The sequence below is a fragment of the Cebidichthys violaceus genome, unplaced genomic scaffold (assembly GCF_023349555.1).
Source record: "Cebidichthys violaceus isolate CVI_PGR_0920_01 unplaced genomic scaffold, fCebVio1.0.p SCAF_16, whole genome shotgun sequence".
Classification (NCBI taxonomy): domain Eukaryota; kingdom Metazoa; phylum Chordata; class Actinopteri; order Perciformes; family Stichaeidae; genus Cebidichthys; species Cebidichthys violaceus.
In genome coordinates this window covers 11,541,681-11,565,661 of record NW_027176329.1, presented here as the reverse complement: position 1 = coordinate 11,565,661, position 23,981 = coordinate 11,541,681, and the positions used below count along the sequence as shown (strand labels likewise).

The 23,981-nt window shown below is 39.6% G+C and overlaps 3 protein-coding genes across 3 annotated transcripts; 2 read left to right on the top strand and 1 right to left on the bottom strand.

Moving 5' to 3' along the window:
• Nucleotides 1-2,417: 2,417 nt before the first annotated feature.
• On the top strand, nucleotides 2,418-3,680 carry aard (alanine and arginine rich domain containing protein). Its single transcript, XM_068711262.1, has 2 exons — nucleotides 2,418-2,923; nucleotides 3,133-3,680. Exons 1-2 carry the CDS (start codon nucleotides 2,699-2,701, stop codon nucleotides 3,253-3,255), a joined length of 348 nt encoding a protein of 115 aa, XP_068567363.1. The 5' UTR covers nucleotides 2,418-2,698; the 3' UTR covers nucleotides 3,256-3,680.
• LOC137872807 (uncharacterized) lies at nucleotides 3,681-8,387 on the bottom strand. The gene is made up of 2 exons (XM_068711261.1): nucleotides 8,075-8,387; nucleotides 3,681-5,371 (listed from the first exon to the last, which is right to left on the bottom strand). The coding sequence occupies exons 1-2, from the start codon at nucleotides 8,255-8,257 to the stop codon at nucleotides 5,072-5,074; spliced, it is 483 nt and encodes a 160-aa protein (XP_068567362.1). The 5' UTR covers nucleotides 8,258-8,387; the 3' UTR covers nucleotides 3,681-5,071.
• A 4,501-nt stretch (nucleotides 8,388-12,888) lies between these two features.
• On the top strand, nucleotides 12,889-23,619 carry LOC137872806 (prostate stem cell antigen-like). The gene is made up of 3 exons (XM_068711260.1): nucleotides 12,889-13,028; nucleotides 21,254-21,364; nucleotides 22,004-23,619. The coding sequence occupies exons 1-3, from the start codon at nucleotides 12,977-12,979 to the stop codon at nucleotides 22,225-22,227; spliced, it is 387 nt and encodes a 128-aa protein (XP_068567361.1). The 5' UTR covers nucleotides 12,889-12,976; the 3' UTR covers nucleotides 22,228-23,619.
• The last annotated feature ends 362 nt before the right edge of the window (nucleotides 23,620-23,981 follow it).

Here is a 23,981-nt window from a genome sequence, read left to right as displayed (position 1 = left end):
ACTCTGTTCCAGTATCATTGTGAAGTGGGAGGAACCATGGGAAGAAAGCCACGAGAAACACCATGAGTGGTGTGAGTTGTGTTGGACCAAGTGAGCCCTTGCTCTTTCTGAATGGGTACAGAGTGAGCAATTACACTTCACTTGATGCCCTCATGAAACATACAAGATTGTAGTAGAAATCCTTTCAATGTAAAGCATAACATAGACAGTTGGAGTGTGACCTGATGCATCATCAGCTCAAGTGACACTTATAGAAAGACTGCCTGAAGTTAATGTAAAACACTTGTTTTGCTGGATCCACATTAGAAACTTGAATTCACTTTATTTGCAAATTATATTTGATACAATCATGTATTAGCTTATAAAAAAGACTAGTCTTGCTTGATCTTCGTAACTTTAAGCAAAATATTGCCTTAAAGTCAGCTTTATCTTTTACTCACACTTTATTTTACCATTTCAAATCTTGCTTTGCTCGTTTTTCTTAAAAGTCTTCTGCAAATATTGTGTTTGGGCTGAACACAATATCAGCTTTATCAGGCCACATCGGACCCGACATCAGTTAGCTCAGCTTGGAGAACAGTAGTCTGCTCATGTGAGACAGAACAAGCTCAGCTGACAGAGGAGTGAGCCCGGCACTCCCTTAGGCTGAAGGAAACCCGCTAAAGAGCAGAGGAGACACAAATTGCTTTACCTGCGTGTCCTCTGACAGGTCTATGGTTCGAGGGCAGTCAAACGCATTTCGTGACAACTTGATCTCTCAGTTTGTCTCCTCCAGTGAACCCCGGCTTATGCTATTAGATAAAATAGTCTCCATTGGATGAATGTCAGCACAAGTTGCATAAATGTAAATACACGCAAAAACAAATGTTACATTTAAAACAAAATATTGCAAGACTGTTGCAAAATCGTTGTGAAATTCTGCACATTGGTAAAAGTGCCACCAGGAGGCAGCAAAGTTGGCTAAAAGGTAACACGACCTTATGACAACACACATGATCCCGTCAGCACTGAATTAAGAAATGTCAGGTGTAAAATGGTAAAGGAAGCCCACGGTATATATAGCACAGCATCGCGTTTTCTCCACTGAAAGGGCACCCTAGAGGGCACTTTGTTTTCTATTCTCTACCATAGGGACATTTGTTTTTCAAACATGGGGGTGCCAGTGTCCAGGGCACCTAACACCTCCCTGCAACCTAAAAATAAAAATAAAAAAGTACTAAAAGAAACATTGCCTCTGACTTAGTCTTGCATAGTCAGAGCTATCTCTACACAGGCCGGCGCTGGAGAGCTCTGACCATAATACAGTGGAATGCAGGGCTATCTAGCACCACCCACCCCACCACCTGAGGCCCAGTCTGTGTATCTGGCGGCTTGTTTGTCCCTGTCCTAGTTGCACCCTGTCGCCCTGCTTCCTTGACCTTCAAGACAGACGGCCCAATCCCTCCAACCTCTTCTCACGCTCAACAGACCTCTGCACAAATGGAGTCATAGCTCTCGTCTTACGGGCTCTGACAAGTGCGTTACTTTGTCTCTCTCCAACACACTCATCCATCCGTCTTCACAGATTACTCTATGACAGAACTGCAAATCAGAGCCATTTATTTGATGCTCAGTGTGTGGACTGAGCGTTTTTAAAGAGGGTGTTGGACATCACAAGGTCTCTCTCTCTCTCTCTCTCTCTCTCTCTCTCTCTCTCTCTCTCTCTCTCTTATACACACCACTTCTCTTTGTTTCCTATTACATAGCACTTTAAAAGAGCAAAACAATACCTCACATTGAAGAATCACTTTGGGGGGAAAAAGAAAAAACTGTGTGTGATGTCCCCTCCAAATGTGCCCACTCATTCTTCACAGCCAGGCCCATAAGTCAGGGAGGAATATACACTAGAACTCTGTCTCATCTCTGTACAGAAGTCAGGGGGGAGGAACTGCTCACAGTTGCCAAAAACCATCCCACAAACCCCACAGGGAACGGACTTAACTTCGGGCACAAAGAGCCTGGTTATATTTCACCGTAGGATGGCCTTTGTGCCTCTGAATTGGCTAACACTGAGGCTGTGTCTCCTACCTCGTCCAACCTGTCTGTCTCCTAAGCTGACAAGCAGGTCTCATTTAGGGAGAAGCACTGAAAAAGTCCTCTGGGGGTTTGAGGGATTTTGTGTGTACACGCAGGCGCACACACACACAGGTTTACACATGGGCACTTTGTCCAAATGAGAGCTCACTCACAACACATTTCTCACACTAGAATTGTATGGGGGCGGGATAAACTGAGAAAAAAAGAGAGAAAAGGGGGGTGAAAGAGGGGGAGGGTGTGGTGGTGGTTGGAGGGGGGGGGTCTTTTCAGTTCTTTTTGGAGGCAACAATAGTCTTTGTCCGAGTTCTTCAACCATTCTTATTAGGGTTACCCAAAGGAGGAGGAGGAGGAGGAGATGGGGCATGCAGGCGCAGGGCAGTTTCTCCATAGTAACAATGACAAAACAAGCCAGTTCAACACCAGGCAGGCAAAAGGGATGATTGCAGCTGCTGACGAGAAGCACACAGACTTGTGCTGCAGAGTCCTGTTCACATCGGGAAAGGAGGAAGACCAGTCCGGAGAGGAGGAGATCTAGTGGAGTGCAAGATTTTCCAGAGTCAGAGAAAGTGCTGGGAGGCAACACTTCAGACGGGAACACACTTATACTGCATCTGCACCCAGCATGGACCGAGACAGTCACAGCGAGGACACTTTGTCCACCATGGTTCTGGAGAACATTAAAAACAAACTGATTCACGCCTTCAGGGCGACCGGAGAGTCCAGAGGAAATCCTCAAGGCTCTGGCTCCACTGGCAGACCAGTCAGCATCGGCAGGAGTCACCAAGCCAACGAAGAGCTGCGGAGGGCGCAGATAGATGGAGCGATAACTTGGCTGAGGTCCGAACTGGTGAGTTCTCTGACAGATTTGACGTATTGTGCTGGTTTGCAACAGGTGTCATGTCTAGAAATGTCTCCGATTGATCTGATGATGGTGTCAGTTCATAAATGTGGAGACAATTTGGAGGAAAGGGCCAGCACCTTTTGTGTCTCGGCATCTAAACGTCAACATTATAGCTTCAAACATGCTGATTCAGTTCTGACATTGTTGTCTTGCAGCTGGAGATGCGCTCACAGGACCTCCAGCTGGCTCAGACGCTGCTGGGGCTCAACACAGAGATCCAAAGACTGAGGAGGGAGAGTTTCGGAGGTGTGGAAGTAGAAGGGGACGATCAGCAGTAACTGGCCCCAGCAGAGAGCCCCTTCTCTGGGTGGAGAAGACCTAAGAGTGACCAGAGGTGGAATAATGCCCTGGAACCAATGGCAGGCAAGGAAACGGTTGTAATGCAACTGAGCAGCAAAGATCAAATGCATTTGCTTGTGATAATTGTTATAAAATGTGTCATGGCAAAAATAGACACCAGTTGCACATAAAGTAAGAGGAGAAAGTAGGAGAAAATGTGCTTTCTGTTCTGTGATGCTGGCATTGTTAATATTAGATGTTTTGCGCTTATAGAGAGTTGTACTAAAGAAACCTTTTTGTACACGTTTTGTTACTTTAGTTCAGAAAACAAGGCATTTTCAATGTAAAAATGAAAAACATTTTTGTCCCAATTTGATGTTGAAATGTTTTGTGATTTGACAAAAAAATAAAATTTGCACCATGAGTGATTTCATATCTTTATTGTGCTGGAATACTGCATGGGCATTTGGTACAGTATCTGTTCAAATACAGCTAGAAGTTCAGGTATGTTTGTTATAAACTCCCAAAAAGTTCTAGTTTATTCCTTTCACAAATATCTTCTATACACAAATAATCTGACACCAGTTATCTTTAATATTGGTTCACTGTACTGACTTATGTATCCTAATAATAGTTTCTCAAAGAGATAGTCACGAATACATGGAACAATGTCATCAAAATGCTTCATTGCTGCATGTGGGCAATAACAATACAATGAACTCCAGGCTGTCCCGCTGCTGCATTTAATCCATTGTGCATGCAGTTACAGTCGTTAAAAGGTCAGAGAGCTTCCAGCACTTACACACTCATAAAATCAATACATATAAACCCGCAAATTCATAACTCAACATCTATATAGATTCAGCTCGGATCTGTATCACCGGCTACTGTTTGTCTACATAGAGAGGACAGTTTTCTCTCACATTCTGACAAATACAATTCTAACCAAAGACAGCAAAGATTGCATTTAGGTCAATGTTTGTTACAGGACTTATAATATCCTCTGTCACACAGATTATGTATTAACTTAAAGGAATAGCTGGACATTTAAAAAAAACAACTAAATTTTCACGTTCTTGCTGAAATTTAGATGAGAAACTTTGCTTAGCTTAACTTAGCATTAAGACTAAATATGGGGGGGGGGGGGGGGGGGGGGGGGGGCAGTTTTCCTGGCTCTACCAGCCATCTACCAGCACCTCTAAAGCTGACCAATTAACGCATTGTATCTTATTTGTTTAATCTGTACTGAGTCAAGCTAGCTGCTCCTGTTTCCACACTTTATGCTAAGCAAAGCTGGATGCATAACTCTCAGCAGGTTACAAGGTTATTTATTATCAATGTACAACAGGGTTGTGCCGTATAGTGCCATTTTGCTACATAAGAAAAACACAAAAAAACAAAACTACATTATAAGGTGGAGGATGAATTACAGAGTCTCCCAGCCTGACGACAGAAGCTGCTCTTAAATCTGGTGGTATTCCAGCTGATACTTCAGTTTTTAGGTGTATAATTGTATTTCCAAAAACGGTTCATAGCTTTCTGTCAGAAATTGATGTGTTTTACTTCACAATGTAATGTTTTAGTTATGAAAACAGAATCAACAAGCTAAAGAAGCCGTGACATATATCGCTTTCCTTCTCCGTTCCTCAACTCCACTCATCCTCCTGTCTGACTTTTCTCTAGAAAAATAAAATACAGGGAAGGGGGAGGTTTATGGTGGGAAGCTGCAAATATCTATCTTGCGCCACCTTGACTGCCTTAGAGGATATGAGGAAGTTGAGGAGAGAGTTTAAGTTCTTCAAATAGTTAGAATTTTCATGGCACAGAGCTCCTCCGGCTGAAGGCCCTCTTCGATAAAACCCTTGCGTAAAGGGTCGGAGTCGTCTTCAGGCAGGAAATGGAGAAGCCCACCTCCCCTGAGCCGAAGTAGACGCTGCCGCTTCCTCTTTCGCTCTCAGACTCCCAGTAGCTGCCCTCCCCTTCCTCCTCCTCTCCCTCCTCGTCTGTTTCTTCCTCTTGCTCCTCCTCAGAAAACTCCTGCTTGAGCTCCTGGATGCCGGAGTGAAGCTCCATCAGCTGCCGGACCAGAGCTTGGTCCTGGGAACGCATCTCCATCTACACATAGGGGAAAAACAAAAGCATGTTTAGTTTTTTCTTTTATGCAGTTTAGATATGTTGATTGCTGGACAGAGAGTAAAACAAACAGGCTCAGATACCATTTGATAAAGGAAAGAAATGATCAGTAAAGAACCCCTGAAAAAACTTCACAGTTTCTGCCTTTTCCTGATCAAGCTGAGTGGGTTAATGCTCAGTGTGACACCACAGCCATTTCATTCGAGCGTTGCCTTCTTTCAAATGCAAATGTCCTTCTCTTTTTTCTCCTTTTTTTTGAGAGGCTGTCTAATTGCCGGCATTGTAAAATAAGATATTCAGAATTCCACCAACTTCAGAGTCCAAGTTTGTCCTAAGGAGTGAGGAATGTCCCAAACAAAAAAAACCCTTCTGGATCCGATCTGCATTAATTACAGCACCAGATTGAGACCGGACTCCGACTGAAAGATGCTGTGTTTTTTTTTCAAATAATGTGCTGGACACTGTGTGTATGTGTGTGGTGTGTCTGCATCTGCCTGTGTCCTTTTTTATGTTCCACTGCAAACTACCCTGAGCAAAATGTCTAAATCAGGAGGTTTGTATGTGGATAACACCTTCCATCTTTCTTGCTCTAACAAAATGTCTTTCTCTGAAGGAAAACATGGACACAGAACCTTGGATTTGATTCGAGGAGACGAATAGAGGTTATCTCTAACTGTGCTGAGACATGGCCCCAGTGTAATCACATTGTGAACACCGGACAGAGAAGTTGGATCTGTCACACAAGTGACCAAATCCTTTTTGGTGTGTCTTTAAAAAAGAATACAAAAAAGTATCTATGGACAGAATACTTTTGCTTTCATTTCTGGATGATAAAGTAGAACAAAATAAAACAATTTTTACCAATAGAGATGATTTGTTAATTTGAGATGATGTTACTCCCCCAGTCTTAAGTTTAGTGCTCAGAAACAAAAAAATGTATTTGACAAAAAACATTTGTAGATGGAGATCACGTGTTGTGATAAAAAAAAAAAAAGTCCAGAACAGCTACTTTATTAACGTTGAGGTGCTATGTTTGGTTTCCACAGTCAATAATTAACTTAGAAACTCTAGTGGACATTAAAATGCTCAAACAAACTGTACATTTTTACAGTTTTGTTTCCATTGTGACTCCGGCTGCGGGTGAAGATCATATGATGTGATTCAAAAGCTTGAGAACAGCTACTAAATGGACCTTGAGCTTCATCCTGGACGTTACAGGTCTAAATCATTGCCTTACTAACACAATAACTGACAAGAAACACCCTTTCAATAAGCTCTGGGTCTTTTAAGATGAGTAAAATTCAGGTGTTGTCATTCTTTGCTGTTATACAGCAGGGTCTGATTAAACCAAGCAGAAGGCCTCTGTTTTTACTGGCTGTGTTGTCGGGCTCCTACTCAGACACGTGGTTTCTCCTCCTCTGTGAGCTGAGGGCACTCGGTTACCATGACGAGCTGTCTGGGCGAATGCACTAAATGCCAAGTGATATATTAGGCCGTGACAATGGGCCTTACACAGTCGCTCACAGAGGTGCAAACAGACACACACACACTTGGACACATGACCACACACACACACACAGCCTCTTTAAAACGGGTTGACATTGTAACAACATGACCTACATGCATATCAGGAACAAAAGGGCAATAACTTCCCACACAAAAGCATACGGAATGATCCAGGAGGTCATTTTGTTGTCGGGACGGATGGCTAGACCTTCGGCCAAAACCACAATGTAAAAAAACTCTGTTCCAAGTAAAAAATCCTGCACGAGACTATTTGTAACTCTTGTTGCCTGTGGCTACATTTGACAACTTTGAGATGATTCTAAATGCTAAAACACAGCATAACATTTGCACAAGTATAGAAAAACTGACTCACTAATGTTTGTTGTGCAGTAATATCAAGCTAAAGTTTGCTAACATTAGCTAAAATTAGCCACCATTAAATTTTTTGTATATCTCACATGAACAAGATGGTTATTTTAAAGCACAGACTCTCTGGTTCCTTCTTATCTGTCTACATACATGTGAAAAAAAATCTAAATGAATATAAACTGCAGTTTTCTACAGATGTTGGTCCCCAAGGTTAGAACAGAACTTTGCAAAAAAGCTTTTGAAATCATTTTAAAACTGACTTGTTTTAAGCGTTATAACAATTTTCTTTATTGCATAATAACTGGATATTTGAACTTATTCACTTAAATTTGTGTGTTTGTATTTTTCTCTGTTTATTGTTGTAACACTGTTCATGATGCCTTGGCCAGGTCACTGTTGAAAAAGAGATCCCCCCCCCTCCCCCCCGGACTTCAGGGGATATCTTTCTAGTTTAGTTGTGGGACAAGCTACGACTTTATCATTCTTAATTGTACATGCACAACTCCAACATGACCTGTGTGGGTATGCAGGGGCTTTGATCTATAACAATGAATCACACATGCATCATATTTCTTAATCTAATCAAATATCTTGCACGTAAAATTAAAGTACAATAGTTGTTTAATACATTAATACATGTAGTGACATACAAAGTACACAATCTAAGTATCTAAGTATAAAGTAGCATAAATACTCCTCAGATACACTTCAAAATTGTATAGTTCTTGAGTACATTTACAACTGAAAAACACAATGACACAGACTTCATGTAGAAAGAAAAGTGAGACTTCATCAGAGCTCCAATCTTACCAGTTCCCTTCGCAGCCATGCCAGTGCGCTCTCTATGTCCATTTTTCTGCCTTCCTCTCCAGCTGTGCACCCAGTCCTGCTCCGAGGATCCCTGTGTGCACTCTGTCCTGCCAGTTTGCAGTCGTCAAAGGTGGAGGTCTTGCAGGAGAAGTCCCGCAGTCTGTTCAAGACCACTTCCATCATGTCAGGTCAGCGATCTCCTTCTGGACCCTCTGCTGTGTCCCGTATGTTCTCGGCTGTAGTGCAGATGCAGCCTCGTCTGGTCTCTCTTTCTCTTCTGGTATGAGATCCCTCGCAGTGCTGACGACTTATGAGGAACTCACACTCTCTTTCACCCCCCCCCCCCGTCTCTCAGCAGTGTGGAGTTTGAATGTTGACGGAGCAGGTCTGACGTCAGTGCATTGTCCAGATGCCTGACCTGGAGTTGTTTACCACTTTTTACACGCACACACACACACACACACACACACACACACACACACACACACACACACACACACACACACACACACACACACTTTGCCTCTAGCGCCACCAGGATTTTGACATGTTTTTAATATACAAATATACCAACTGGTGGATGGATTGTGGTGAAATGTAGTAAACACGTTCCCATCAGAATGAATGATAACTTTGAGTACCTGCAAAACTAATGACATTCCCATCAGCCTCAGCTGTACTTTGTGTTTAGTGCTAATTAGCAAATATAGTATTGTCTACAGTTCTTGTTTCTTGTTAGATTGGTTCTGTTTTAGCCCCTCTCCCATAAAGCACCAGTCCCTTTATTGTCTCTTTATTTATGTCACTTTGTACAGACTTGTTTCCACTTTGACATTTAAGGGTAATGTTCCACTTTTTATAGGCACAATCTTCGCTGCTTTTGTTCCTCCTCGCCTTCTTCTCGTTCATTTTGGATTTTCACATTGACTCTATCTATCATTGCTGTGAATCAGTATGTACGGTTTGGCTTCTCCCTCATGCCCTCTTTCCAAGTGACAAGAGTTGAGAAACTGAGGATCTGTGGGCAAAACAATAGAGGCATTTCACCGGGCCCAAACAACCTCCCTCTCAGCAAAGTATTTCAAAACCATGACTGAAGATCTCATTTCATAACTGTCCCCCCCCCCCCACCCCCCCACCCCTCCAGCAAGAAACCAAAACAAGCCCCTTTTTAAAGTCACATGCCGAGATAATCATTAAACTACAACAAACATGCCCACCACCCAAAAAAACGTCTGCCTTTTTGTGACCGACATGGACAAACAAACTGTGGAAGACGTTAGTAATTGCTTCACCTAAGGATCCTCTCATCATTCATTCCCTAAATACTTTTGTTGTCAAACACTCAAACAGGGACAGACAAAAGGTCCCCGGGAACAAACTCTGGGCAAGAACAGACTTGCTCATGTGAATAATTCACCTCATCCAAAGTCTTCTGCTTGAAGTGAGGCCGTTTCGTCTCTGTGTCTCATTCATCAAGCTCAAAATGGGAGGAAGAAACCTCTCTTCCTCAATCCAGTCCTGATTGAAACCCGTTTCAACTTGGACAGTTGACTCTTCTGGCAACAAACAAGCCAAGACATTAGAGCCATTTCTACAGGCTATGTACATTGTGAACATGTCTGTTTACCTCTTTCTAACCTGTTTGAGCTAAAACCACATCTGACGTCACCTTGTTTTTGACATTTTACATTTGAGATGAACATAATTATGGATATAGTGATACAGAACTTCCCTCACTGTAACTAGAGAATGACTTGTGGTGCCTCTTTTTGCAGCTGAAAGCAGAACATTTTTTATTTAAATGTTTGTATGCAACTTAAATGTCACATAAACCAAACAACCTACTATTTTAGAGAGAACGTTATGTACAATATTTCTCCATCAGCATTGACGTTGCATGACATGAAGTTTGGTGTGGCTGTGTTTTATTAAGGTTGGTCTCTGTTGTAGTGTCAACAGCATTGCTGTGTTCAGAAAGTACAACTCTTTTTTTTCTTTTGCAAGTTTAAGATGGTTAACTTATGTTACATTTTTATAGATTTTGCACCACATACAGCTTTTATGTTTTACATGATCAAATCTTTAGTTGTACAGCGTGAGAACTTTGACTTTCACATAGTTTTCTGCTTTGAATATTTAGTTAGATGTTCACAAAAGCACCTCTGTTGCTCGTTTTGTATCTTCACTTTGACATTCAAATGCTTTTTGACTTTAAAATTATTTTCTGCAACTATGAATCTATTCATCACGTTCACAAACCTGAACTTTTCATGCAGACTTTTCACTCATAGGTTTACAGAAGGTGATAAACTGTACAACCACAGGCTTTGACATTCATACTGAACATTATTTTCAAAATTTAAATCATGCTTTGTTACAATCTTAACGAAAATGCAGCATTATTAGTTGTTGCAGGAACCGGTCTTCCACGCTGTGTTTACCGCCTCAAGGAAAACCTGCAGATGATTTTAGTGAAATCAAGACTTCTTGACTTCCTCTCGTACTCACACATACTTGTTAGTCAGGTCGAGTAAAATATTGCTCTGAACATCAGGTTTGCACAAGGGTTGACTGCGTATCATTTATGCATAATCTCAGATCAGTTTCAATGTTTTCTGCAGTGGTTTAACATCAAGGAAGGAAGAATCTTCAGAGACCTCTCTTCCTCAATCCAGTCCTGATTGAAACCTGTTTCAACTTGGACAGTTGACTCTTCTGGCAACAAACAAGCCAAGCTGTTTAAACACGTTGTTATCCAGAGGATATTACAGTGTTTGATTAGTGATGACATTAGAGCCATTTCTACAGGCTATGTACATTGTGAACATGTCTGTTTACCTCTTTCTAACCTGTTTGAGCTAAAACCACATCTGACGTCACCTTGTTTTTGACATTTTACATTTGAGATGAACATAATTATGGATATAGTGATACAGAACTTCCCTCACTGTAACTAGAGAATGACTTGTGGTGCCTCTTTTTGCAGCTGAAAGCAGAACATTTTTTATTTAAATGTTTGTATGCAACTTAAATGTCACATAAACCAAACAACCTACTATTTTAGAGAGAACGTTATGTACAATATTTCTCCATCAGCATTGACGTTGCATGACATGAAGTTTGGTGTGGCTGTGTTTTATTAAGGTTGGTCTCTGTTGTAGTGTCAACAGCATTGCTGTGTTCAGAAAGTACAACTCTTTTTTTTCTTTTGCAAGTTTAAGATGGTTAACTTATGTTACATTTTTATAGATTTTGCACCACATACAGCTTTTATGTTTTACATGATCAAATCTTTAGTTGTACAGCGTGAGAACTTTGACTTTCACATAGTTTTCTGCTTTGAATATTTAGTTAGATGTTCACAAAAGCACCTCTGTTGCTCGTTTTGTATCTTCACTTTGACATTCAAATGCTTTTTGACTTTAAAATTATTTTCTGCAACTATGAATCTATTCATCACGTTCACAAACCTGAACTTTTCATGCAGACTTTTCACTCATAGGTTTACAGAAGGTGATAAACTGTACAACCACAGGCTTTGACATTCATACTGAACATTATTTTCAAAATTTAAATCATGCTTTGTTACAATCTTAACGAAAATGCAGCATTATTAGTTGTTGCAGGAACCGGTCTTCCACGCTGTGTTTACCGCCTCAAGGAAAACCTGCAGATGATTTTAGTGAAATCAAGACTTCTTGACTTCCTCTCGTACTCACACATACTTGTTAGTCAGGTCGAGTAAAATATTGCTCTGAACATCAGGTTTGCACAAGAGTTGACTGCGTATCATTTATGCATAATCTCAGATCAGTTTCAGTGTTTTCTGCAGTGGTTTAACATCCGTGGGATGATATTGGTGCTTTAGCTGACATGAGCACTGGAAATACAGAGGAGAGATCCACCAAGACATGAAGCTGTTGCTGCAATGTCCTTTTATTTTCTTTAGATTTCCCTTTGTTTCTTTTTCATTTCATCCTCTTTTTTAATTAATTTTTTTCAATTTCCTCTTAAAATTACCGATGTGGAGACTACAGAAATAATCTAAGAACCAATGGAAATATTCCCGACTAAGTATAAGTAAGTAAGTTTATAAGGAGTGGACTTAATAATAAATGTGTTTGCCATGTAACATAAAAAATAGAAGTTTATACTGTATAAAATGCCCTTGCTGCTGTTTAGTGTGTTACAGAGTAAAGAACAGAGCCAAAGTCGAGGCTGTCTACTGTGTCATAATAAACCTAATTTCTACATTACTCCTTTAAAACGGACCAGGTTAACTTTAAACTTCACTGACCTGACATTTACATACGCACATTCTCTTTCATTGTTCAACCTGTTGACTTACCAGGAAATTTTAAAGGCTGTGATGCAGTAGATTAGGATTCTGTATGTGGTCTGTTTACTCGGCCTCTTTGAACAAGAGGTGCGTACCTGCGAGTAACTGCAAGTATAAAGTACAGAGCTTGAATAAATGACTTAGTGGCTTAAAAGGTCGTGAAATAACATTTAAGTCACTTTTTTGCACCATCAAATCACTATATATGTCCATATAGGTGTATAGTAATGACACATGAGGGGTTTAATACAACAATTTCGCCATAAAATCCCCAAACCCCAGTCTTCCCGGCTTTCCCACCCTTTAACTTCCCACTGGAATGTAATACCCCCCCCTGTGATTCACACAGGTGAGAGAGCTCGAAGAGAAAAGAACTGGGTGGACGTCCTCCGCGGACCTCCTCTGATTGGATACCGGTGACGTTTGAATGGGAGGTGGAAGATTATAAATCGCGGAAAAAAAGTTTGCCTGATCAAAAATTATAACGGTTTGAGTCTTCACAGGCAGTCGGCCTCTCCTGAAAGTCGAGTTTGTGGCTTCGTTCCGTTCCGTTTTCCAAGATGAACAGAATTATTCTCCAACTTCTTGCAGTCGGATTCTGCTTTGCAGTCGGTAAGTAAAATACCCTAAATGAATTAGGATTTATCATACGCACGCTGTTTTCACCATTTGTTTTACGCATGACACTTTTATAATGACCTCTAAAATAGAATGTATTTAAACTAAACAGCCTTATGTTACAGAGATAACGTTTAAATCGTTTTCCCGCATGGAGTTTGGTGTGGCTGTGTTTTTATCGAGGTCGGATTCCCATTAGTGCGCCACAGCTGTGTTCAGAATTTTTTTTTATAAATAGTATTGTAAATAACATTATGTTAAATCTATATTCTACTTTACATGGAGCTAGTTTAGTGTTGTAGACGAGAAAAATAATCTTGTGTTTTTAACACTGATCAGATCCTAGTAAATACATTTTGTTGGACTATTAACGTGAAGGGTGTGTCCCAAGTGTGCCCGTATTTGTGCATTTATTGGGTTTGCTCAGTGTTGAAAGGCTGCAGACCTTTAGGCTGTTGTTTGACTGGGTGTGTTCACTCTGTACACCAGCAGGGATGTGTTCACATCATTTTAGGGGCAGGAGGACCGAAACAAGATGTGGGCACCTTTTGTGACAAGTGGACACAATTACATCCAAACACTTTTTGTTTCTCTCAATACAGGCAAGAGCCATCAGTCATCCCAACTGATTTGGGGTAGAAATGGGATATAATTGTTTTAAATAGTTACAAAATAATGGGATAAACTGTTAAAATAGTACGCTAACAGTAACAGATAAACTGTTGAAATAGGTAAAGTAGCCTCGTGAACAAACAAATGGCTAGCTTAAAGAATCAGCAGTTGAAACGGCCCACTAGGAGTAATAGATAAACATTTGAAATAGTTGTCTAAAAGTAATGGATAACCAGTTGAATCAATCAGAGCTGAACTGATTGATCGACTGACGTCAATGAACTGCTTTGAGCATTGGTTAGGCTCATCATTTCAGTAAGTTTTCAAGCAAAAATGTCAAACAGGCTCTGATTTCCGTTTATTGAATTTTAAACTGAATATTTGGACTGTTGGTTGGTTTGAACAAGAAATTTGAGGACACAGTCTTGGTCTCTGGGAATTTTTAATGTGAGTTCTTCACTAGTGTCTGGCATTTTTTTAGAAGAAGTGGTTAGTCGGGAACAAGTTGGTTGGTTTTAGCCCTAAAATCAAATGTTGTCCTGTTTTTATAGGACTAAAGATTCAACAGAACTCAGAGATTCCCACAGATGAAACAAAGTAGCTGCCGAGTTTTCCTATCTTTACCCCCTCAGCACATCCCAGGCTTAACTGTTATTACAGGTTAGGGTGAGGCAGCCTGTTTGTGCTACAGGGATTTTCTTTCCTTTTTTTTTCTTCTCCACAAGTTATTAAAAGCCTGAATCATGTCCCAACTTGACAACCATTGCATGAGAAATTCCTCACCTTGTAACAGTTGAGGCTTTGCCCAAGTCTCAAATTCCACTTCTATACAAGTTCTATGGACTGGGTGCACTATACCGACCATTTGTTCTTGTACTATTGTGTTTTGGGACTATTGTAGTCCATTTTTATCCTCTGTATCCCGCAAACTCTGTTGTTTGGTCTCCTGTTTCAAACCACACCTTACCTAGAGGAAACTATAGTCCCATTCTGGCTGCTTTTGTATACTTTAAGGTGATCATTTTTACCTTTTTGGCCTACAAACCCTACTTAAATAGTTGTTTGTGACAGAAGAGTGATTCAGTAAAAGGCAAATGGCAAAATGCCATCTGCCAATGGCAGTAACGGCTACTGAGCGGTTTCCCCAAGCACCAGCTGGCAGAAAAATAGACAAAAACACTTGGCTACTTTTGAATCCAGATGTCTGTAGCCTAAATTGGTCAGGTTGGGAGGAGAAATCTAGAGAGACTGTTGACCAATTTCTGTATCCCTTTGTGTCCCCTTTTTTTTTTTTTGAGTTTTCATTTTTGCAAGTTACTATTTTATGCTTTATTGAACACATTTAAATGTTTTATTATTCTGAATTCAAAAGGGTTTGAAAAGTATCTTCCAGCCACAAACGTTTTAATCTGAAAAACTCTCCTCCCATCAGTCTAATCCCATCCTTCAATGATGGAGCTCGTCATTGTGAGCTTTAAGTAGGCTATATTTACACAACACTCCAGACCCGCCCGTGTGTATTTGCCTATACCTATTGTGAGGTTGTAGGTATAAGGATGATTATTATCCCAAGCAGACGCTTTGAAGGCAGTCTTTACATATTTGCCCTCACATTACTTTTCATGAATTTGTTTACATATTCATCTCACGAGATGCCGCCTCATTTTAGTTTTCCGTGCCCAGTGAGCTTGGTGTTGTGGCACATGACTCACATTGAGTTTAATTTGAGCTTGGTGGTGTTTCTCCTCACAGTTGTTCCCCATGGTGAGCAGTGGCAGTCTGAAATAATACAAAGATTTTATTGGTGAATTGGACCTTAAAATGTTTTTTTTTTTGTCAGCTGGAGGAAAGCTGAATTGAGTCACTGCTCAGCTGCTTCTGTTGGTCACACATGGACACGCTGTTGTTGAGTTAATGACTAAATGCTGACGCTAGACTAAATACTTGTTACCTATAACTAACTATTTTAAGATCTTTTGCAACAAGGATGCCCTCAGGTGGAGAAATTGAGGGCTGACTCTTCCTTAGGCACTAATACAATGCCCAAGACACGATCAACCACATCAGAGCTGTTATTCCTCTGCAGTCACTTTTATTATTTTCTTGTTATTTAGTATTAGATTAAACAGGAGTTTAGCCTTTTTAAACTCAGCAACTGTTGGTTGTTACTTTTCTCTCTTCCCCCTCTGTGTTTTGGGTTCCTCAACATGTTCTTGTGGTGGAACCTGAAGGGTTAACCTGTAGTTTGAGTGACAGAGCAGTAGAGGGCAGTGTAAGGCTGACACTGCACATTGAGGGGGTTACGTAACTTGCCACACCCCAGAGTTCCTGGTTATCAAACTGGTTGACATTTGCTCAATTTTACGCAGAATAACTCTCTGTAATATTCAAATATTATCATCAAAAGTCACTTCAGTAAACACAGTGCTCTTATAACTTAACTACTGTCATTAATCAAAATAATGGTTCTGATCCATCTCTTGATTTTCAATTTCTTCTTTACAAATTCTAGTATTCATTCTTTACTTAAATAAAATTTTAAATGCAGACCTCTACCTGTAACAACGGTATGTCTACAATGTTGCTTTGCAACTTTAACTTGATTAAAAGGCTCCTCCCACCCCTGCCGGTTACTGTGACATCTGGCTTAGGACTCCTGATTGAAAGACTGTTGATCTCATCGATGAGGGAAATGACGTCAATGTGCACCACATGAGTTCCCGATAATGAGTGAAAAATGTTTTTCCTTTATGCCACAATGTTATTCAACTCGGGCAGGAAGGCCAAGAAGCCGTCTATCATGATTTATTAATCCTCAAAATATGTAGTGATACTTCTGTCATGCCAAATCCGCTCAACCTATTGTGTCTTGTTGTCAATTGTGATTGACTGCACCTGTTTTTGTATGATATACAAAGGAGACTTTACTTCATATTTTACCCAGAGCCGGCTCTTTAAGGGGAGACGCTGTTGTGCAGACGATCTGTTGCAATTACACTGGGCGGGTGAAGACGCTACCAATTATATGTTGAGACACTTCAGTGAACAAACACTGCTGTAATTGAACATCGTTAAGGTGTACTGTTCCCTTGTGACTTCACCACCTGACTGCCCCAGACTCTGGTGGTTCTGGATCAGATGGCTCAGTCAGACAGGTCGGACTGCATTGCAGAGTGATGAAGTGTTTGCGTGGTGTGGCAACACCAATATCACATGACATTTACAGTTTCTGGGATTTACCAAATAAATTGTGCCGACATTGTGCTATATTGCTTAGTAAGGGTGTAAAAGCATGTGAGTCATATATCATTTTTTTATTTATTTTTTCCCCTTATTTTTAGAGGTGTTGGACATTTTGTGTCTCCCAGATGAAGGAATCAGTATCTATCATAAACAGAATATATTTTACTTGTGTTTGATATATTACTAGGAGCAATAAGAGTGTACATGTAATGGGGATTAACTAAGGTAAATGATCAGCTCTACTTGAATTTGGGTGTAACCGAAACCAAGGTGACAGGGTGTGGGGTTGTTTGAGTACAAAGGTGTGGCTGTGTTGTTGTTGTTTTTTCTTCTTCTCTGAAGTAAAGAACAGGAATGATCACATACAAATTGCCATTGCAATCAGGCTGATCCACAGGATCATCATATAGGTTCCCATGAATACATCTCTGACACATTTTTTGTTTGAAACATTTCTCAATTCATAACCCTCCCGTTTGTGGTGCAGTTTAAGTAAGTCATTTTTTTATATTTTATTGAAATGTTCACCCTGAAAAAATGACAGAGTGTGAAGTAATGGTGAATGATGATGGGTCAGCTCAGCAATCATCTCACAGTAAATTTTTCTTTCTCTATATCATATACTCGAGTTAAATGTGTAATCATCCATCCCTCTACTTGAGTCATCGCGTTGCATGTTAGTTGTTGTAAATGTAGTGTGACACTTTAATTTGAGACCACATGTTTGCTGATATGAGCTGACAGTTGCGTCAACATGTTAGATTAATCATCATGTTCAAGCACCATATCAAAACAAGCAATCATTTAGTCCTGGATGATGAAGAGTAAGCCTTTTTAAAAGAAATTCCAGTAAGCCAATCCATAATTATCATTGAAGTTCAAATGATAAGTTGTTTGACAGAAAATTAATTGGCAACAATTTTAATGATTAAGTCATGTTCAACATCTGCTGCATCTAGCTTTTTTATATATATTGTAAACAACAAAACAAAATAAAGCTATGTTAATTAGGGCTGGGTGATATCTAACCCCGATATAGGTCATGTCTATGCTATATACCACAATATGAAATGTTTTCTGCTAATTCAATAAATATTCTAAATGAAATGACCACATGGTAAGGACTATTTTTATATACTCCTGTGTGAATTGGATATTTCACAGATGAAAAGTCCAGAGTATTTTCTCATTAATTTAAGAGCCTTGGTGCAAAATGACTGAAGGACTTTGTTTACATGCATGCACAGAAATACAGATAAATCAAATTAAGGCAGTAGTTTGATTTTAAGTACGAGCAGAATTCCTGTAAATATTTAATATCCGATTTTTTTTTTTTTAATTTTGAGAGAGAGATTTGAGTTAGTATGTGCTTATCAATTTAGACAATATAAGTGTGTATCAGAATATCTCAATATATAAATTCATCATATATAAATTCATCATTATATTGGCCAGACCTAATTGACTAACTAATATTTCATACAAAACATTAATTAATTAACCAAGAAAATGATTGGCAGAATAACTAATAAAGCAAATTGTAGCAGACCTGTAGCTAATGGTGGCAAAGATAAGATACTGCAGCTGAACATTTTTTTTTTAATTTTTTTTTTTATCTGTTTCTTTTTTTACTGTTGCTACACTACTTTTATTATCTACTATTTGGCATTTGTTACATTTGCCACTTGTGGCTGCATAACACCTGCTTTTAAAGTCATTTCTTTTTTGTAGCAGTGAAGATACATATTTCACAATAAAAACATCAGATGAGTCTCACTCAGTGTGTGCTGTAATTAATGCGAGCTTTGTTGACCTAGCCTTTGCATGCCATGCATATCGGTGCATGTGAGCGTGTCCCACTGGTTGGCTCACAGCAGCTCCACTGCTCTCATACGGCGGTTACAGCTGATTACGCCATCCCAGAAGCATAGTGCCCATCATCCAGTTCCCCCTCAGGTTAACACTGTTCTGCTCTGTCAACATGCACTGTTAGCTGTGAGACGCATCGCCGAGGTGAGAGCCATTGAGAGGCAATCAAAATGCTCCCAATCTAGATATAGCGGCTATGAGGAGGCACTGGTTCAAATTCACAAAATTGAGCTTTACAATTTACTTGTGACTTTTACTGTAGTGTACGGATTCCCTTTTTTGTAGTCATCACAATGGCCAACAGCCCCTTCATCACTCCCCATCCCCTTACTTTTGGCGCCCTTGCTCGTACTACACTCATCTTCGAGCTCTGCCTTTCGGTTTGATCTCAACTACACACCTGTAAAGTTTTAAATCTTTTCCCAGTTGTGGCGATATTGCAGACAGACAGACACCCAAAACTGCTTCTGTGGTAGTTCCCGCTACAGTAGATGTCTCCAGGACCACATTTTGCCATAATGACATGCACACACGGATTCACAAGGTCAAAACAATACCAGGGTGGTGATCAGAGGGGCTTTACAAACAAACTAACTAACTAACGTAAATGAAATAATGTTGATCAAACACAAAATATAAAACTTTCCAGACACTTTTTTGTATAATGGCTTTGGTGCGTAGTTTCCACAAAGACTGCATTCATGCAAAGCCGATGTTGAACTGGAGTGACCGGTTTCTAACAACAAAACTTTACCTTTGTTCTTTCTAATTGTTGAGTTTCTCCCCTCCCAGTAATGAGTCACACAGTTTCACAATGGCCACTCCTCTTTCAGGCTTGGTGCGTCACCGTGAAAGCATTGAGTTGGTTTACGTCAATCTATAAAATAAAATTAAAAAAATGGAACAGTTTTTTATGTACAGATTACCATTTCCAATTTTCCTTTAAGTTTTCTTTTTCTAAATGACCTTAAGTTGCATGAACGTCTGTCCATTTATTTTAATAGAGGGCTTGTTGTCAAGTAATTGCATTCATCAGAGTTACAGTGACAAATAAAGTTTACAGGTTTATATTAGATTTTTCTAAATATGAATTGGATACACTTTTTTCTTTTTTTTTTTTTTAATTACATTTTTTACCTCAGCTGGCTTCAGGCTAATGTTCGCAGATCGCTGGAATCTGCATTTCCCCTGACATTCAACTTAATGGCGTCTCTTTGTTTGACCCAGCATTCCCGGTAAAAGACGGAAGTGTGGTTACATTATATTTTGTTCTTGATTTTATTTAATTATATCTTTTTTTGTGTGTGCTGTTGATCCAAGAATAAAACAAGGTGTGAACAGTGGTGAGAAAGTTCCAGGAAGATGTAAGATCTTTCTCTTTTCCAAAACCGCAGTTTCATTTGTTAGTTTGTTTTGTCTTGAGTCACAATATATACGATTACATCTACCTGAAGTTAAACTGATACAAGCAGACAATGTACTTCATTAGTCCACATCTATTATGTTACACTTGAATCACTTGTTTGCCCAGATGGAAAAGTACATTGATTTCTTGTAGTTGCAAATAAATGAGGCTATACTCTAAAAATTTGAATGTCGACTTTTCTTGTCAACATTTGCAGAGATAAACCCAGATTTTTCAGAATTGGCAAAGCTTCTCCAGAGTCATTGAAGATGTTCTACAACTGTTTTCACTGGCTCTGGTAACTCTCCATTACAAGTCAACTAATCATTAGGAGTAAAATAATTTTTAAGCTGTGGTTGTGTATCAATGTTTGGCCTTTTTATTGCTTATTTGTATGATTTTTTTATTTTTTTTATACATTGAATTGTATTTCCTCACATGCGTCACTACGTGCTACATTTGTCCACTTTGATTGTAGTGCAGTTGTTAAAACCCCTGCTTCTGTCATGTGAGCTTAGTTTATGACCAACTTTTTAGACCCTTTATCTGTAAGGCAGGTTTTTGTCAACAAACCTGACTATAAACTGACTTTCCCGCCGTTCAAACTAATTGGTTTAAATGTATAGGTTCTGTTATCAGTAGTCTGCAATAATTTTTCGGTGACTGGGAACAGTCACGGTTGTTTGTGAGGGTTCTGATTTTATTTTATCTTTTAATAGAAAACAAGTGTTTGAATCAGGTGCTACCAAATGCTGGTATGACCTCCACCGTAAAAACCTGTGCTACAGGTCAAAGGTCACCCATTTGTCTTCGTCCATGATCACTGGCTTTGTGTCATTATCTCATAGTCAACCATGCAAGACCTTTTTTACCGCCCAAACAGCATCATCTGAGTGGTTGGTAAACACTGAAACAGTCTCAGCAATTTGTTTGTTTGTTTCAGACAAACATGAGATGTTGACTGGAGTGCAGACAAATTTATCACCATACTTTTTAACCTCTTGACTATAGCTTGTTACAAACCTAATCATGCTAATCCTACGTTTCTCCCCCCCCCCCCCCCCCCCCCCCAACTATCTGTGGCTATCAGTTCAAGCTCTGCAGTGCTACAAATGCGACTTTGGCCTGGGGAGCCTGTGCCTTACGTCTAAAATCACATGTGGAAGTGGAGAACAATGCTTCAGTGGCGTCGCGACAGCAGGTAAGGAGCTCAGGAGTTTAAATCTCACCAGACGACATTCTCACAAAGGAGGGTTGTTGTCAGCACTCGCATAAAAATGTATCCACTGCGTTCTCAGAAGGCATATGTAACTGCACTTAAGCCAAAGGGGAATAACTTGGCAACTAATAAACAAGTGAATTTGTGACCAGTGAGCTGCCAATCAATCTGAGTCATCAGTTACACATTCAACATTAGGTGTTGTCTTTTAAAGGTGCGTTTTAAACTTGTTTTAGTTAGCAAGTTGGCAAAGAAGCTGAAGTAGTTAGTTTAAAATTAGTTTTTATTTGATTTCTCTTGGCAAGTAGTCTGCTGATATATCTTTTTCTTATTGTCATAATGTCATGAAACATTAAAACCATTATTTCAATCAATTTATATTTTTTAGAAATGTAGCTATTTATTTGTTCATTTTTAAAGATGTATGTCTTCAGTAGGAACGTGGGATTTTGTGACTGAAAGAAAAAGCACTAGCATAGCGAAGTTCCATTGTTTTTCTGTGATTGGTTTAAAAAAAGGTTTATAGCCAACAACACGCAGCGCTACCTCTCACTGTGCAACCATTTCATGTAGACACAACGAACGATAGATGGTGATGGAATGTTTGCTCTCGCTACACAGTGGGCTTTGTGGACATCAAGACGAAAGGCTGTCTCCAAGTGGCCAAGTGCAACAAGACCGAGAACACGGACGTAGGCAACTCAAACGCCACCATCTACTCCGTGATGAAGACATGCTGCAACACCGACCTGTGCAACGCTGCGCCCGGTCTGCCCGGGAACTCTGGGCTGAGCCTGGCCCTCGCCACCATCACTGCTCTGTTCATGGCCAACATCTTGGTTTGACAGAAAACACAGCAGATGACGCAATGTACACACACTCACACGCATACAACACACTACATATTGCACACACATCAGCACTACAAGGATTAAATTATCTCCTCAAACATGCATTTTTTTTTTCTCCAAATGGGTCTTGTGTTAACTGTTCTTGAGGTGTATTGTACTTCACCCACATGTTAATATTGGTTAAAATGAAATTCTCCCTTTTTTTGTTTTTGTATTGTTTGATTAATCAGTAAGTTGTCCCGGCATGTACGTTGAGGGTTGATAGTTTAAGGTAGCCTACAGTTAACTTGAATGAGTAGTAAAATGTTTAGATAAGTGAATCACATGTTGGGCATTTCACTGTGTGACTAAATTGGTTTTGTAGGTTACGTAGCACCATTACAATTTAAAGGAATAAGCCAACATTTTGGGAAATGTGCTTATTTGCCCTTTTTTTTTTTTTTTGCCAAGAGTTGTATTAGAAGATTGAAACTAATTTCTGTCCGTTTAACATGAAGCTATAGCCAGCAGCCAATGTGGCAACAGCTAGCATGGTGCAGTCTGAAGGTTTAAAAAAAATAAATAAAAATGACCACTAAAGCTCACTAATTAACATGTTTCATCTCAAGTGTAAAAACAAGTAAGTCATAACTAGTGAGCTTTAAAGGTGGTAAGTGATTTTTCTTTCTTTTTTTTTTAAACCAGTGGACAGAGCCAGGCTCTTTATGCTAAGCTTACCATCTACTGACTGTAGCGCCATGTTTATCGTACACAAGAGGTATCGTTCTTCTCATTTAACACTATGCAAGAAGAGGAATCATCATCTCTCTCAAAATGTCAAACTATTCCATTTAATTTATTGCCTTTGACCCACTGTATAGTCATTTTAGAGTCATGATATAATCTATAGCGCTCAAAGCTCCCATGAACATTTATATTTCTATTCATTTCACTTGCTGACATTTGTTAGCTTTATTAATGTGTAGCTAAAATAATGTAAATGGTCTTGTGTCTATGATTACATTTGTTCTCACTGGTTTAATTTCGACACAAATGGCTCCACCAGTTCTGTGTTTAATGAGTTTTATTTTTGATATGCGTGTCAAATCCACACTGCACGTTACTCATAGACTGTGGTAGAAAAGCTTCTGTTCATCTTGCTAGTTTTGAATGTATATATGGGGAGAAAGTGATGTAACTCATGTTTGCAGATATTGGAAATTGAAATTGCAGCAATTTTAAATTTGTCAGGGCTCATCTTTAGATATCTATCTAACACGAATCATTAAAGTAAAATTCTGTGTCTGAATTGCGCAAAAATTGTGTAGACAATTTGAAGAATGCAATAAATATCCATTCTGGGAAAAAAAAAAAAGAACTTCCCCGTGTGTGGTTTTACGAGAGTGATCTGGTTTCTTCTTTCTAAATGTCTCTCGGCTCGTTGCCATCTTGCAGGACCGACTGGTTCTTCAGGTTTGGGTGCCTAACCGCGAAGATAGTGCTACTGCTGGTATGACGGCACTCCCCTGTCCTGAATTCAGGTTTTGGCACACAGACATTATTGGTGTGTTAGGAAATCTGCAGTTCAAGCAAAAACTGCATGGAAATAAAGATAATCATCATAAATTGTCTGTAAATAACCAAAGTACGATGTTTATATAAATGCCCTTTCAAATGAAGTGTTCCCTGAGTCAAGTGTAGTCTGGCCTTTGTGATCTGGAGTTTTTAATGATTTAAAAGTTAGGAGATGCTCATAAGAAGACTGCTTT